The following is a 17,280-nucleotide window of genomic DNA, read 5'->3' on the forward strand; positions in this document are numbered from 1 at the left end:
GGACTAGTAATAGGAAGAAGCAGTTTCTAAAACACTTTAAAATATTGCCTCAATACTATATATTTGTAATTGTCTTTTTATTTACAGGACTTCTTTTGAGGTTTTCTGTTAGGGGCAATCTATTTAGATTCCTCCAGCCAGGATCATACTAGTTGACCTATTTAAATAAGCTTGCATAACATATTACTGACCTGACTGACTACTGCATTTCACTTACATTTTATTAAAGTTTTATTCTTTGTATGACCAAGAGTTAAAGCAAAAAATAGACTTCATGTTATCTAGTGTGGTGTTTCTCGGTACCTCATTTCTCTTTGAAATAAATCTTAAATAAAAGCTTTTTAGAGGCTGACAGTCTTGTCTCTGGGCCTCCTCTCTTGCTGTGAAGCTGTATTCTCTGTGGGACATATGATGGCAGTAACTGAGCTCTTCTCATTGGAACGGCACAGTTTGCCTTAAGCATCGCAGTCCTACAAGGTAGCCGTCTGCTGTCGGTTTAGGATTTCAATCAGGCATGTGTGCTCCAGAATAACCGTGATTCTGGCAAATAGCCAGTCCTCTGTGGAAGTGTAATCAGCATCTGGCACAGAAATACAAGGAGGCCGTGCTGGTACTGTTTCAGTTCTACTTTGTTTTGATATTCACTGTGGGTTCTTACTTCTTGGGTTTCTAGGAACGTTTTTTTTTAATCAGATACAATGTAAACAAAATAGTATAATGAACCCCTCCTTTACCCCATCATGGAGATTTCTAGGGTTCGTCTTGACAGATACTTTCTAATAGTTGTTAAAGAAATTTTCTCTCCATGCTGCCTTTCAGTCTGTAGACTGTTTGCAGTGTCCTTCATACACAGTGCTTCTGGAAGAGCTCTTGAAGCTCCAGTGGGCTGAACAAGCTACTACCGTGTGCTGAAGGATGTAAGTCTTTCCATCTGTGATGAAAAGCCCCTCACGTCTGAATATATGCAATGTGTATACCCACTTCAGCCCTATAACGTGAAAGAATTTTTGCTTTTTTTAATCTGTTCACCTGTTTACTCAAGATCACATTGACTATTGCCTATTGATGTTTCCAGTGTGAAGTTTGAGAGTATTACATTTGAAAAAGGATCTGTGGGGTGGTTTTTTAATTGGCTTTTGTGGTTTGTCAGAATCCAAGACTATTTCTTTAGAAAGAACACTCCTCTTTTTAGTGTTTAGATCAACCTCTGGTTTCTTATTAATTTGTTGTCACTGTTTATTTTGGTTTCTTGTGAATTATTAGTGATTTTGCTGAAAAAAAAGTTCTGTAATTGGCTACTTTAATGGTGATATAGTAAAAGATCTAAAACCAAATGGAGACTCTTAAGAGTGATCCCTCTCTATCTGAAGAGATAAATGAATAAGAAAATGACTCTACAGTATATTTAGTCTTAGTTACATTTTTTGAACTGTAAGAATCTTGAGAAACTTGAAGTCCAACTCTGATGTTTGCTGATTTTGCAATCAAAGAACGGTATGAGTTTTTCATAGAGCTCCTTAGGGATTTGACATATTCCAGTCTACCTGAATTGATTTAGATAAAACATTCCTAGAAGCAAAGGAATAGACTAGATAACTTTAAAGAAAGTTCTGACTCAACTCTGTGATTTGGGGATTCTTTATCTTAAGAAAAATGCAGAAAACTTCAAGTGGGTTCAGGAATAGCCGTCAAAAATGATCGAAGAACTGAAAAATAAGACCAGTCAGGAAAGGTTAAAAAAATTGAAATTACTCTTCCTGGATATAGAAAGTCTAAGAAATGATTTTTTAGCTGTCTTCTTTGAAGATAGCTATTATAGTGCTCACAGGTTATTCAGGAGCTATCTTATTTTGTTATTGAGGACATAAGAGAAATTGGCTAAAATTTCAGTAGTGGAGACTTAAATTACATATAAAGACCCTCCAAATTATGAAACTTATTAAAGAACAGCATGAATTATTGAGAGAGGCTGTGGACTCTCCTTCCTTTGGGCCTATTTTATAAATAGGACAAGAAGGGGAAGGTATATAGCTCAGTGGTCATGAGGTCCTGGGTTCATCCCCAGTACTGCCATTAAAAAAACAATAATAATAAATTAGTTAAAATTTAAAAATAGAACAAGTAACCACTCAATGAGGACAGGACACTGTTTTCAAGAAATGGTGTTGTGAAAACTGGATATCCACATGCAATGAAGTGAGACCCTTACCTTATATCATGCAAAAATTAACTCAGAATGAATCAAAGGCCTAAACAAACCTAAGAGCCAAAACTATAAATCTCTTAGAAGAAAAACTTAGAGGAAAAGCCTCATTGTATTAGATTTGGCCATCATTTCTTGAATATGACACAAAAAGCATAAGCAAGAAAAGATAGATAAGTTGGACTTTTTCAAAATTAAAAACTGTTATGCATCAAAGGAGTCTGAATAGTGAAAAGACAACCCATGGAATGGGGGAAAATATTTGAAAATCATATATCTGATAAAGAATTGATTTCTAGAATTTACCATTTTAACCATGTTTAAGTGTCCAGTTCAGTGGCATTAAGTATATTCACCCTGGTGTGCAACTATCACTGTCATCTATCTCTAGAACTTTTTCACCTTCCTCAACTCAAATTCTGTACTCATCAAATACCAGCATCTTTCCCCCTCTCTCCCCAGCTCCTGGCAACCACCATTCAACTTTCTGTCTCTATGAATTTGGCTATCTAGGTACCTCATATGAGTGGAATCATGCAGTATTGTCCTTTTAAGTCTGGCTTATTTCACTTAGCATGATGTCCCCAAGCTTTCATCCCATTTTGTAGCATGTATCAGAATATTCTGCCTTTTATGGCTGAATAATACTCCATCATATGTGTGGAACATAGTGTAACCGTATTTTATTTATCCATTCATTTGTTCATAGATACTTGGATTGCTTCCACCTTTTTGACTATTGTGAATGATAGTGCAGTGAACGTGGGTCTACAGATACCAGTTTGAATCCCTGTTTTCACTTCTTTTGGGTATATATCCAGAAGTGAAACTGCTTAGATGATATGGTAATTCTGTGTTTAAGTTTTTGAGAAATTGCTGTACTGTTTTCCATAGTAGCTGCACCATTTTACATTCCTACTGGCAATGCACAAGGGTTCCAGTTTCTCTACATCCTTGCCAACACTTGTTATTTTCTGTGTTTTTGATAGAGCCATCCTAATGGATATACAAATGTATCTTTTAGGGTAGTGTTTGATTTTCTTGTTGCCTTGTATACTGTCGATTCAGAATAATTAGCTAGCCAATTCTTGAAGTTTGGTGTAGAGCCAAGTGTGGTAGTTTGTCTTTGGGGTCTTTAGAAAACTCTAATTTTGAAAATTTGAGCACCATATTATTTACATATCGTAATTGCATTTACAGTCTTTAATTCTCTTAAATGTAAAAATAAATATACATAAGACTGTTCCTACTTCATTTTTCATAATATTGAAAACTGAAAATAGTTCACATGTCCAAAAGTCATGATTTGAGTGCGCGCGCGCACGCACGCGCACGCACACACACACACACACACAATACAGCTTTACTTACTGCCTTGGAAAGATGTCATCATCACATTGTTGAATTTAAAGGCACATTACAGAATATCAAACAGTATGATCTCATTTATTTAAAATACATTTTTGAGTCTATATTATATATAAATATATGTATAAATAAATATTTGGAAGAACATTCACCAAAATGTTAACAGTGCTTCTCTTTTAAATAATAGGACTCAGGTTATTTTTGCTTTCTTTCTAAGTCTTTTGTGTATGAAATTTTTTTCCTGAGCATATATCATTTTTCTAAAAAGAATAAAACCATTTACTACCCAAAATTCATAATAAAACAAACAGGAAATAAATCCTGATATTTAATTAAAGGGCTTGGTATTTGGTTTCCTAGACTACATTTCAGGAGATGACTTCATGGTAAGGGAGCTATCCTTGAGTGATGGCTCATACAGCATATTTTTATTTAAATATCCATGGAAAGGATTGTGTATAGTTCAGCTTCATCTTCCCCTAGGTGTGCTTTCAAAGAGAAATTGTGGTAAGAAAATGCTATCATATATAAATATCATCTCTAAAACATTAAGTGGTCTTAGCCCTGGTTTACTCTGAAAACCTAGGAATGAAAAAATCCTATTTGTCTAAATCTGATCACAATTTCTCTTCTTGGGTTTCAGGAACCAATAAAATCACGTGCTCCACAGCTTCATTTAGAGTACAGGTTTTATAAACAGCTCGGCAGTGCAGGTAAGTCAAGTCTGTTTTCTCCATCTACTTAGCATGTAGCGTAGGTAGAAGTCCGAACATACGCAGATTTTCTTGGCTCCTTTACCGTTTTCACTAGACCAAAGATCTCCCCTGCTTGCTGGGTAGAGACATACACATAGTCAACCAAAAAGCGCCTTGCTCTCTGGCTCCTGGAAGGGTGGTTGGATTGATTGGAGACCTGAGATGCCATGACTGTGCCCACAAACCAACCTTTGAATGCTTTCATCCACATGAAATACACATGGTACGGGGTTTTGCTTCTGGGTAGTTTATTCATTCTCTTTTCATTCTTTTATGTTTACCTACAGAAAGGAGGAAGTGTTGGTGATTTACAAGCTATATTTCACCACACTGAGACTATATATTCTATTTAAAGACATACTGCTAAAATATACCTTCTGAAACTGCTTATTAACACTGTCACTTTATCTGTTGTTCTCATTAATTTGGAAGACCTATCCATCTATATGATTGTAATAACCCATGAACTTTGAGGATTTTTAAAAATTAAGTTTATTATTTTTTAAAACATTCCTGTTTTTCACCATAAAGCTCTAATTTCTGAATATCTTACTGGCTTCCAGAAAAATACCTTGACTAAGCAAATGTTACCAACCCTAAGGAGGTTGAGCCTTTGGGATACCTCTTGCAGTACATGGAATTCTTCAGTGGTAGTTTCATTATTTGACATTAGTAGACGTTCCTCTGCTTTATGCTTTCTTCAGTGTGGCAGTTTTATGTGAATGACTAAAACATGGTTTCTATTTCAAGTACCATTATTGAAGGAATTGAGATTTCACTTCCTAAAATAAATAGAATTATTATATAAGAGGCACTGGGTGTTATTCAGGTTGTCTCACACCCTGAGCATGGCAATAATCAGCCACAGTCATAACCTAGGGAGGCCAGGATGGACCTCACATGAGTTCTTGCTCACAGTAGCCTCTCAGTATTTATTTGTTCATTGATTATATCCTTAAATAGGGAGTGTTCCTGGCATAGGATTTAAGATTGGCAACTGAGTTCACAGGACATACGTATAATTTGAGGCTTGTTTTCTCAGAGCTAAACTTTAAAGTTGGCTGTTATGTTGTTCCTAGTGTCATAAATTTCAGGATGATAATTATCACAGCTCACTTATGATAAACATTTTTGTTCATGTCTCACAAATCTATGGCACAGGTGAAAACATACTAGATCCAGCCCAATTTAAAATTTTGAGTTGGCCTGAGGAAACTGAGCAGCCCAATGCGCAGGGTTTCCTCTGTTAAGCCCTTCTAAATAGACCAACCATAGCAGGTCAATATTCCCTTTTCCATGTGGAACCACAAAAATCTCATGAACCTATTAGGTTGGAATAACATGTGGGCTGTTAGGTTCATAGTCTCCCCAAAAAGAGGAGAACCATACAGATTCTTGAAGTTTTGTCATTCTTCGTGCACAGAAAATGAGAATTAATAGGGAGAGGACTGGAGGAAAGGGGATTTTTAAACTTGCCTTTTACTTAAGGTGGCGAAGAAAAACTGGAATCTCTGAGACTGGTGCATCTGTTATAAGCAGTGGGACTAGGAGGGCTCTGCTGTGGTCAGGCCAGCTATTGGCTGACAGGCAGGTGGGTTGGCCATCATTGGCCTCCCTCCCCAGACCTCTTCTGACAATCATCTAAAAGTCGCAAAGTCTTCTAGGTCTTAGACAAAGTTCACTGGTGATACCTGACCTCTTTTCTGCTTTTTGAGATTGTCCACTGCTCTTAAAGTAGCTATGACAGGGTCTCATCTTCTTAATATTCTTGCCTGCAGCTAACAAGGTAGCCACAAGCTTTTCCAACATAGGAAGAGCTTAAAAGATCTGTTAGAAATTTCTACCCAGTATAAGAATTGCTTCCAGGGTTTTCTTAATAAATGGTCATCCATCTCTGCTTGACTACTACTAGCCATAGAGTTTATCACTCTACAAAATAATTCAGTGTTGGAAAGCCCGAAGTATTGGAAGTTCTTCTTGTTGGGGCAAAATCTGCCCTTTTTTTAAATTTCCGTGGAGCACACTGAGCCCTCTTTTACCAGCTCAAAGGTATTCATCACAACTGTTGTGTGCTACCCTCTCCACTGCTCACCTCCAGGTCTTCTTTTAATCTGCGTATCTTCAGTTCCTTTAATCTCTTTGCATAATATGATTTACAGATGCTCTGTCATTGCTCTGCTAGCAAGCATGAATGTACGCACGCACTCTTAGTTTTGTGATGTTCCTCTTAAATGAGCCTCGTGAAACACCAGTGACCCTGGATTTGGAGACAATAGGATTATTACCTTCCTTCATCTGGACATAGTATTTCTATTAATTTAGGTTAGCTATTTTAACAGCCATTTCACATGGTTGACTTTTATGGAGTTCTATTCAACTGAAACTTTTACATCTTTTTTTTATACAAGCTGCCATCAATCAAGGCTTTCTGCATTTTTGTGGTTGTACTATTGATTTTGATCACCTGAATCTCTGAGGTGCCATCTTATTTTATCCCATTATTACTAAGTATTGAGATGCTTTTCAGTCCTGATTCTGTTACTGATGATTACATATTGACTGTTTTTTAATTGTGATATTCCCCCAACTCCATGAGACTGCTGTAAGCTCCCTGAGAACAAGGCTCGTGCCTTCTTCATCCTGGCGTCTCAAATGTATCTCAAGGCCCAACGTCGCTCTTTCACGTAATAGAAAGTTGGGAAGTGTTTTGGTGACAGAAGTTAGGAAGATTTGATAAGCGTGCGTTTTTAGATTTTTGCCAAGTTGTTAATAAAACTATTCCCTGGAGATGGCCGAAAAAGGGAATTTATTTTGAAAGTGGATCAGTTGACAAAATAGACAAGATTTCATTGTTATCTCCCTGTAAGTGTGAGCATGAACACTGGAGCGTGTTCCTAATTACAAGCACGAGCATTTCTCTTCCTATTTTTCTAGAGTGAAGCTCCCAACTGCAAATGTGACCCATCAGTAGTTAATGTTTGGGCAACTAGAGCGCATATGCCACTCTCTTCAGAACCAAGGTGATGTTGTGGCATTGTAAATAAACAACCGTTTACACTGAAAGCACACAACAGCCAAAATAACGGAATCATTGTTTTTACCCACTAGTACTTTGTCTGTCATTATTCAGTGCTGGCCAAAGGTTTGCAAAATATTTGGTTATCAAGACAAGGAATACTTAAAAAAAAAAAAAAGCCCGTTGTGACTTAGAATTTTTCAAGGAATTAGTCAGTACTTATAAAATAAATGGATGTAATCGGGGGGGAAATGAGTGGTTATGAATTTTAAAAATATTGATATTGCTAATGTGACCAGAGCTTGAGACTTTAAATTGCTAAAAAAAAAACAGCTTTGTGTTGGCTTGGAAGTCTAACCATTCCTTACTGAAGCACCCAAGTCCTAATTATTACCTTGATTTTTGACCCCCACATTGCCCTGACTGCTATGTTCTGGAAGTTCATACCAGTTCTCTACTCATGTGTAGATAAAACAAAAATGGTGGCACTGGCTGATTGTGAACGTGGTTTAAGGGGGAGCTTTTCCTGACTGTCCCTTGTTTTCCTTGTTTGATCTCAAACTCCTTCCCTTCCATACCACTGTGTCCTCTAGTGAACAGTCACACTTCAGGCTTTGTTTGCTGATTGTAATTTTGCCATCAAGAATTTTAACACCTGATTATTTACTGTGAGGGCTGATCTCTCTAAAATAATCAGGGAAGAAAGAGGGCTGTGAGAGCTTGAAACTGAAAATGAGGATCTTGGTCTTCCTGATAGTTATATTTAAAATTCTTTTTCGTTTATTGTAGAAAACAGAATATAAAATATTAAAGGAATATTTATTAATGTTTATTTTAAAAGGAAATGTTGGTCCATGTTCTTACCACCCAAACTCAGCCACATTTCATTTGACTATTTCTCTCCTTTTCATATGCAGACATTTCATAGTTAATCTCAGTTCATATGCAACTGTATATCGTCTTTCACTGAACGTCGTTAACATTTGTCATGATGCTGCATTAGATACATGTTTGTAATCATTGTATAATATCCCATCAGCTTCATAGAACGTTAAGTTCAGCATGCATTTCATGTTGTTAGATGCTTAGATTGTGTTTGAGGAAATCATTTCTCCTATTGATTTCTGATACCTGAGTATTATAACTCAAAACTTTTCTTTCATATGTTCTGCCATTTACTCCCCATATGATATGATGGTGATTTTCAAATGTTTAAAGATCTGTTAAATGATAGATTAGGGGTTTTATTCCAAATAATTCCAGAACAAAAATTATTGAAAGAGATTTCAGGAAAGATAAGTTTGGACTTTTTATAACACTTAAAACAGCGTGAAAGTAATCTAAATGTCATCAGTAAGGATCTGGATAAATAAATGATGATACATTAATACCATGAAATTACCCATTAAAAAAAGAAAGTAGAGCCCTATGTACTAATATGGAAAGATGCCTCAATATATTTTTTAAGTAAAAAGGTTTGCAAAACAGTATAGCGTAATTATACTTGTGTAATGCAAGAAAAACATATGTAATACAGATACGTCCACACGAGCACAGAAAATATCTGAATGGATATATTAAAGAGTTGATTATCTTTTAAAAGAATGATAAGAAATGGGAAGTAGTCTTTAAGTTTACACTTTAATCCTTTCATATTGGTTGCATTTTCTGCCCTGATCATTATTATTGTTATTGTTGTTATAATTAATTAAAAAAAAAATACTGGTAGTGGATTTATTGACTCTTCTTCTACCTCTTCCATCACCAAGCAACCTATTTCTGTTCCCATTTATCATGAGCCATACATTTAGCAGTTTCAGGCCATAAGATCAATAAATGATAATAAAGTGGTGCGGTACCTTGTTTCCTTTCTTTCCAAACACCTTCTTGTAGGAAGAGGTAAAACAAATTGTGAGCTGGAACAAGCTGGCTATGCAATGGGATTTCTGATCTCTTAGGGGGAGGAAGGAAGCTGTTTTCTGTTTTCAAGCTGCAATTGAACATTTAAGTATTCTGGATGTTGTGGGGGAGATTTGTGCACTGAGTAGAAAGTTAGAATGTGTAACTTTTTAAGACCTATTCTAACATTGAGACGGTATTTAAAAACAAAGACAAAAACAAAAACCCTCTTTTTAAAAACCACATTACTGTAAAAGAAGCATCCTGATGCAGATATTTATATTTGGTGTTTTACTTAGTTTCAAAAGACATAAATTTTTTTTCTAAGTTAATTACACCATAAACACAACCCTGGCAAAGTGGACACCCAGTGGTCAGTCAAACAGAATGGGAACATTATCTAGTGTTTTCATATACTTGGATGGGTGGAAGTGGGCTCGATTTTTATTTGCAAATTACAGTTCAGTTATTGAACCTAAGATTGCTGGAGAATTTCCAAATTTATTACAAAGAAAAAGCAATATTTTTAAAATGTGAAACTCTGCAAATATATGTAATGACTATGAAAAATTACTGTATTCTTCTTTTCCTCAGTGTTGGGACATCAAAGTTTTAGGTTTTCTCCTGTGACTAAATCAAATACCTTCTTCAGTTTTGTCTGTATTTTTGCTTTATTCCTCTTACGTTGCTGTTTTGATTTTTCAAAGCACAAAGGGCTTTGGCATTGAGCACAATTATGCTTTCCTTTTCTGATGTACTTTCTACGGGTTGTTCTGAGTCGACAAGATTAGGGAGTCAGGGACTTAAAGATTGACTGCAGATTCCCTGGGACTTGCTTGCCCTCCTGGTAGCTTCAGTATTTGTTTGGTATAGTGGGCCCGCGTCACACAAGAAAGAACAGCTGTATTTAATCATGGTAATTAAAGGCTGTCAACCTTGCCTTCAGCAGGCGGAAGTGCCCTGTGAGGTATAACCATTTTACTTGTTTTCTTACCATTTTCTTCAGCCATCAGTGTTGTGTTAATTGTATTGTAGTCACGGTGGGTAAGTCCCAAACTTATTTTCCTGTCATGGGAATGTTTTTAGGTTTCCCTGTGCTCTCAGTGTCCTTTTACTTAGGAGAGAGTATACACGGTCAGTTTTTAAATTTCCCAGCTCACAAATCTGGTGTCAGAGGCACCTCCCACTTTTGCTTGTATCCTAACACACAGGAGCAGGATTTGGTGGATGACAGGTTTGGGGCCAAGACAGGCAAAACCAGTGGCCTAAAAAGATAAGAGGCCTAAACTTGAGAGAGGGACAGTTGAGCATGAAGGTTCATAACTTGATACGGACTGGTCACATGGTAGGGGTCTAGTGCGTGTTTGGTAATTAAATAAAAGATCAGTAAACCAGAACCAAGCGTGCAGCTGAAGTGGCAGGAGAGAGAGAGGAAGGGAGAGGTAATGAGTCAGCCTGGGCAAGAACAAATGAGAGAGGATGGGGAAGAAGGGAGAGGCAAGTGGCAGGAAAACAGGACTCTAGATACAGAAATGAGAGTGCAAGTGATAAAATCTGGGGAAGGCTTCTGACTCAGCCAGAAGAAGCAATAAAGTTGCCTTATATTACTGTTCTCAGAGTTAACTGTTTCTTAAGAACAGTGGTTTTGAAACAGTAGCTTTGACATCTTTAGTAGAAGTTCTACGGAAGGTTATGGTAAATTCCCACCACTTCATTTGGCATTTGGAAAGGCCTAATTGTAATATAAACAGATACTATAATGATCTCTTGGCTTCCAGAGTCTTTTTAATTGTATTGAGAGATCCTAAAGGTAGTGGAGGAACTCATCATGCTCTGGTTAAACACTTAATTCCACTTCCACAGGACAACCTGCCTGAGAAAAATTCTCAAGGGCTCCAGGAATAAATATCGTATCATAGCTGATCTAAGCCTGAGCTGCCATGTCCTTGCTTTCCAGCAGCTGTTCTAATCTGCTAATGACTTTTTTGTAAAGGAGATGCTAATCCTCAAATTAGAAAAGACAGCACGATACTTATTGAAATTTTGCAGTGTAACAAAGTCCAGGGCAAAATCTCACTGGGAAGAGAAAGCAGGTGAACTTAATATCCACTAGGTGCTTTATATGGTTATTTCATTTTTCCCATTTTGAGCACAGGGATATTTAGTAACTTACTTACCCTGGGTCACACAGTGGAAAACCTGCTCTGGGAATGTGTTTGTATAAATTTTTGTCTTCTGTGTATACCCAGGAGATGCTTGGGGCCTTCTACCTATTAACCATTACCTAATTGTAATAGAGTGCTGGGAGATAGTTATAAAAGTGTTAATTGAAGGAAAGGCCCCAGTGAAAGAGTAGGATTTCCTGTTTCACGTGATGCCCCCAAATGCCATGCCTTAGAAGGCTGCCTTTGTTACCTCCAAAACCTTTTATGGCCTTGGGCAAGCTAGGTTTTGAAATGTTTCTTTCCAAAGTAAATTAATCATTTATGTTGAATACACGTGCCATGTGTGCAACTGAGAAGCTCAGAGCTCCCCTGTGCAAGCCATTTCACCCACTGTGAAGCCTTTATGCTGTGAATAAAGAAACTATTCATAGAGCTGATTGGGCTTTGCAATTTTGAAGTTTCTGGGAGGGAATGGTTTTATATCATCAAAAAAGGTAAGAGGTACTGGTTAGTACCAGAAAAAGAGTTTTGAATCTGGGTAACTGTTACATTAACAGGGACGTGTTTCTGCTTCAACAGAGGAATAAAGCATAGATCTGAGGAAAATCAAAAAGTGTGAGATTGGCCAAACCCTCCTACAGTGTTGTGAACTTCCTTAGGAGTACATTAGAAACTGGGCAGACGCAGGAAGCAGTACACAGGAGAATGAAAAGTAAGAACATGTGAAGGGATGCTGGAAAGATGGGAATTTTACTTAAAATAAAAGTGAATCATATAGCAAGAGTGGTTACAAACAAGTAACATGCCTTAACCTAGGTGTTCCATAGTTAGGAGTGCTTAAGGAATTTGGAAAAAACTTGCTGGTCTCCAGTTAGGCAGAAAGTTTTCATAATGAGAGAAGAAAGGATGAAGTAGTGAACTTGGTAAAATAAACTGAAATCTGGATTCTTTTTTGCCATGTGTAAGTTTTTCAGAAGTCTCTAAAGTTTTACAAAGAGAGCAGACACATTCTTCTAAATTCAGGGAAGATGGATCTTAGTATAAATGGGCAGCCTTGAAATTACATTTTGAGGACTGGAGATTTAGTCAGTTGCTATTTCTGATTGTAGGCAGTGTGACTAAGTGGAGGCAGCCAAGAATTGGAGCAAGGAGAAAAGTTTAGCTCAAGTGTTCCCACTGTTTTCCTGTGACTTAGCGTTAACCATACACTCCTGCTGTACCTCAGTTTCCTTAGTCATACAACAGGGAAGCGTCTTGTTTCTCATTGAGTTTGCAGACCTTACAGGGTTGAATGAGGTAATGTCTGTAAAGGCTTTGAATTCTTAAGGGACAAGGGCTATATAAACACAGAGCACTATTGTTTTACATTAAAACTGAAGATCTGACTTTCCTGTAGAAATGGAAATATCTTATTTCTCATAGCTTTAAAAAAGGATCAGAATGAAGAGATAACAGTTTCAGTTTTGAAGAATTTTTGATGAATTCTCAAGCAAGAGCAACTTAATATTTCCCAGTCCTTTCTCTGACTCAGACCAGAGTTCCGCTCTGGTGAACCCTTCACATCTGTGATCTCGAGGGAAGTGTTTGTGTCTTTCAGTGGAGCTGAGTATGATCGGATTCAAGTACAGTAATGCTCACTGAGCCTCCTGGGGGAGAATGAACACTTTTACTTCCACAGCTCCACAGCCTTTCATGCCAGTTTTGGGGGGGACGCTTGGCCACAGCCCTCCTGCAGTACCTGGGGAAGAACACCAGAAGAAAAGGTCAGATTGCCATGCCTATTTTTGTTCTGTAAAGTGGAATTGAAACCATTAGGCAAGGACCAGGCCAAGAGATTCATTAATATTTGGTTTTTATCATAATTGGATTCATCTATGAATTCCCAAAGGAAGTAGTCTTACTAGGGATGAACTAGTGAAACATCACAAGTGAGGTTTATTACAGTGGTGTGTAGGCATGCTAGTGAATAGCAACGTGCCCAGAAATGAAAGATGCATGTAACTGGGCTCCCTCCTGCCTCCAGCGTGGAAGATTTCTTACAAAGGCAGATAGTGTGAAGGGACAGGTAGTAAATATTTTAGGCTTTGTGAGCCACTTGTCTCTTCAGCTCTTGCTGTCTGTATTCAACTCATGTTATACTGTAGCACAAACATAGCCATAAACAATATGTATGTAAACAAATGAACTATATTACAATAAAGGTTTACTCATGGCCACTGGAATTTGAATTTTATGTAATTTTCACAGAACATGAAATATTCTTTAAATTAAAGAAATAATATTTTGATGGGGGAGGGTATAGCCCAAGTGGTAGAGCGCATGCTCAGCATGCATGAGGTCCTGGGCTCAATCCCCAGTACCTCCTCCAAGAATAAATAAATAAATCTAATTACCTACCCCCACCAGAAACAAACAAACAAACAAGAACCCTGGGATGAGGGTTTTTTTATAAACAAACAAACAAATAATATTTTAAAATGTAGAAACCATTATTAGTTTAAACCATCTAATCATACAAAAGTAGGTGGGCCACTCTAGCGTGGCAGTGACCAAAACTCCGTATTCCTTTTTCTCACTGTTCAGTTGGCATAATACAGAAATTATTTCAGGAGGTATATGCCACCCTTGAGACGCCGTAATGAGAGGGCTTAGAGAGAGAGAGCACCATATCCCTGACTCTGTGGACTTTTCACAGTGCAGTATGGTGCTGAATTGTGAGCTTTTTAAAGGCAAGAAGCATCTTTTATTCATTATAGTATTATTTGCATATCACTTACTCCAAAGGAGAAACTCAGCAAATCTCAGCAGATAAACTCTTGCAGCAGTGTTTCACGGCTGTGAGATCACCAAGTTAAGTTGTAGCCTCTTCTTTCATCGTACACTCTCCTTTTCAGCCTCTTAGCTTCTTCTCTGTTTGCTTGTGTCAGCAATTCTTGATTAACTGTAGTAAGGAAGCAGAAGTATGAATGAATAATTCAAAAAATTAGAACGAAGTTCCCCAAATTATTTCTGCAGGGATTTGGTATATAGTCAGAGACATGTATATTCACTATTACAAACTAACTCAGAGCATCCAAGAACTCTATGGTTAAAGTTCTGGAATTTAAGCCCTTTGAAGGTTGAAATTACGTGTGGTTCTCATCAGCATAGTAGCTATAAGCATTACATATCTTCAGACTTAAGTGGCCCGTAAGCAGCTGGAGAATAATTTGGACCCGATCACATTGATCCAGTGATCATAACTTGTCACCTTTTTGCTTGGCTCCTCTCAACACTAGAGTTCAGGAAAGATAGCAGTCTCGATTTCTGACTCTGCTAGCCAAAAAAAGTAACTTCATACGAGGAATCTGCAACTATCTGTGTGCAGCTTGCCCAAAGGAAAACATTTTTTTCACTTAAAAAAAAAATTTTGTAAGTTCTGGGGAAAACTGGTATCACTGAAAGTTTTAAAAAGGTATATGAAAGAAAGATTTAATGTCTCTGCTGACAACTCCTATCATCATATGTGCTTCCTTAGTCTTTTTATGTATATATTTTTCATTGAAATGTTTCTGGTTTAAAGATAAGGTGGGGGTCTATTTAGAACAAGGGAAGGTATACATTTCAAACACTGCTGAGGTTCTTTTAGCTTTATTATCCAATATGGATTTGAGAGATGAGATGCTAAAGGGGTAGAATGAGTTAAATGTCAAGTGGAATATTATGATTGAAGTACAACTGGAACACTGAAAATATTGAAAACAGTTCTAGGCAGATAATACAGAATGTTAGCAAATAAGTTACTGGGGCACATCTATGTGCTAGTTTGTCATACTTCCTGTCCTGAGACACTGTCAACTTTGGGGACTTCTAGTTTGAGTCTAGAGGCTTTGTTCAGAATCCTAAGATAATTCTCAGAACATCATTTCAGTTCAGTTTAGCTGGCTGCTGGGAATCTAGTAATCAGCCAGATAACTAGATCACCACCAGCTGTCACAGATCACGCCTCACACCTGTCTGTTAGTTTATAGGTATCTTATTTAAAATGCTGGGATTTCAGAGGTGACGGTTTTTCTAAGGAAACCAACTGCTAAATACAGTGGAGTCACATGTGAGATTAGGAGCTAAAGTTAGCACACAGACAAAAATCACACATAATCAAAGTTAGCCTTGAAAAATCCCTTAAAATGCCCATGGTGTACAGCATATAGTCTAATTGGACTTGTATATATGATCACGCTCAGTAAATATTTACTGCACAGTATGGATGTGTAATATATACAGTAGTGCAGAGTTTATGTAATAAGGTATGCATCTGCACGATAACTTTATGGTAGTTCTTGTATTATTCTGTTTTTTTGGCCAAGCATATATCATTAAATTTGAGTAGGTAAATTTGGTTCTTAGGCCATTCCACATCATGCTCTTCATTTTTTTTTAACTATTTTTTATGAAATATTTGACCTAGTACTATGTTAGCTGTTTACCTCTCTGTTTTCTACCTGTAAGTTTTCTAAGGACAGAATCTTTGTCTTATCTTTTTTTCCTTCCCTCCCTAAAGCATCTAGCATAGTGTCTTGCACATACTGTTTAGGAAGTGATGGTTAAGGAGGAAGGTGAGCAGTTACGTGTGTTTCGATAAACACTATTTTGGTTACAAATAACAGAATCTATTCCAGTTAGCTTTTTCCAAAAAGAGGAGTTACTGGAAAATCACAGGGACATATCATGGAGCCAAGGAAGGAAATACTGTCTCACTAGGGATTGGAAAAAAGCACTTAGAAAGCCTCTAGGAACCAAGACAGCTACTTTTTGTCCCCAACTTTCTAACTCTTCTGGACTCTGACACTATTTGACTCCTCCTTCTCCTTAGGGTCATAAAAATCTTCTGCCTTGGCGTTTTAGCCCTCTTCATTCTCTCTGTAATAATAGCTCAAGTCACATGATGCATATAGAGTTATTTACATACATAATTACATACATAAAATTTGTTACTCTCCCTCCTGCAAAAAAAAAAAAAAAAGCCACTTCTATTTTAAACATTTTGCTGGTGAAGGCTTGTTGGGCCAATAATTTCTTTAATTGCAAATAGAGTGTTGTGAGTTTATTATAGAAATTGTTTGGCCTGCATACACCTCACAGTTACACCAAGTTCCGACACCTTTTTCAGTGCATTGTTTTGCAAAGTACAGATCTGCTGGAGATATTCGCTCAGTGTGAAGGGAGAATTTGTTACTTGGGTTTTGTGTTCTTTTAAGGATCTTCATGAAAAATAGAAGGCAGGGTTTCAAAAATAGACCCAAGTAACTTATACATAGTGGACTGGGCTGGAGTGTTGTGATCAGTTTCAGAAAACTGATATAGTGCTTTTTAAAAAATACATCTATTTTTATTGAAGTAGAGTCAGTTTACAACGTTGTGTCAGTTTCTGGAACTGCTTCAGTTTCAGAACAGCACACTGCTTCAGTTCTGTTGGATTATACATGTATTTGTTTTAATATTCCTTTTCACCATAGGTTACCGCAAAGATATTGAATACAGTGGTATAGAGCTTTTGTAGACAAAGGTCTGGAGAAGTCAAGCACTGACGCCTGTCAGTGGGAGCTTGCTTATAAATCAGCACAGAGCCTGAACTTTCTGATGCCATTTTCTCCCTTTTATTCTAGCTCATACTTTACTTTCCTGTCTTTACCCACACCTCTCTTACCGTGCACCTGCATGTTTCTCTTCCTTCCATCTCCTCCCAGACATTCTTCAGACATGAAGAATAGCTTAGTGACGGCTCTTAGTGAATGCTTGTTTAAGGCGGGCGAAGATGGAAGACCCAGTGACCGTCATGGGACTGACGCCAGCCCTCAGTCTCTCCCCCTCCTTAATTCATAGTTTGTCAAGGTT

At 37.3% G+C, this 17,280-nt stretch overlaps 1 protein-coding gene across 14 annotated transcripts in view; it reads left to right on the forward strand.

Annotated features, from left to right (window-relative positions):
- The window catches only part of CSNK1G1 (casein kinase 1 gamma 1), a 150,257-nt gene that overhangs the window by 77,492 nt on the left and 55,485 nt on the right, over nt 1–17,280 (forward strand). For 13 of the 14 annotated variants that reach the window (XR_004320373.1, XR_004320371.1, XR_004320369.1 and 10 more), the window contains one exon: nt 4,215–4,284. The exons of the other annotated variant lie outside the window; for it this stretch is intronic. Coding sequence is in view for 7 of the 13 variants with exons in the window: in XM_006183992.3 (XP_006184054.1) it covers nt 4,215–4,284 (70 nt within the window). In the remaining 6 variants the exon portion in view is untranslated. The remainder of the gene's footprint in view (nt 1–4,214; nt 4,285–17,280) is intronic. 14 annotated transcript variants of the gene reach the window in all.

Source organism: Camelus ferus, chromosome 6 (genome assembly GCF_009834535.1).
Source record: "Camelus ferus isolate YT-003-E chromosome 6, BCGSAC_Cfer_1.0, whole genome shotgun sequence".
Taxonomy (NCBI): domain Eukaryota; kingdom Metazoa; phylum Chordata; class Mammalia; order Artiodactyla; family Camelidae; genus Camelus; species Camelus ferus.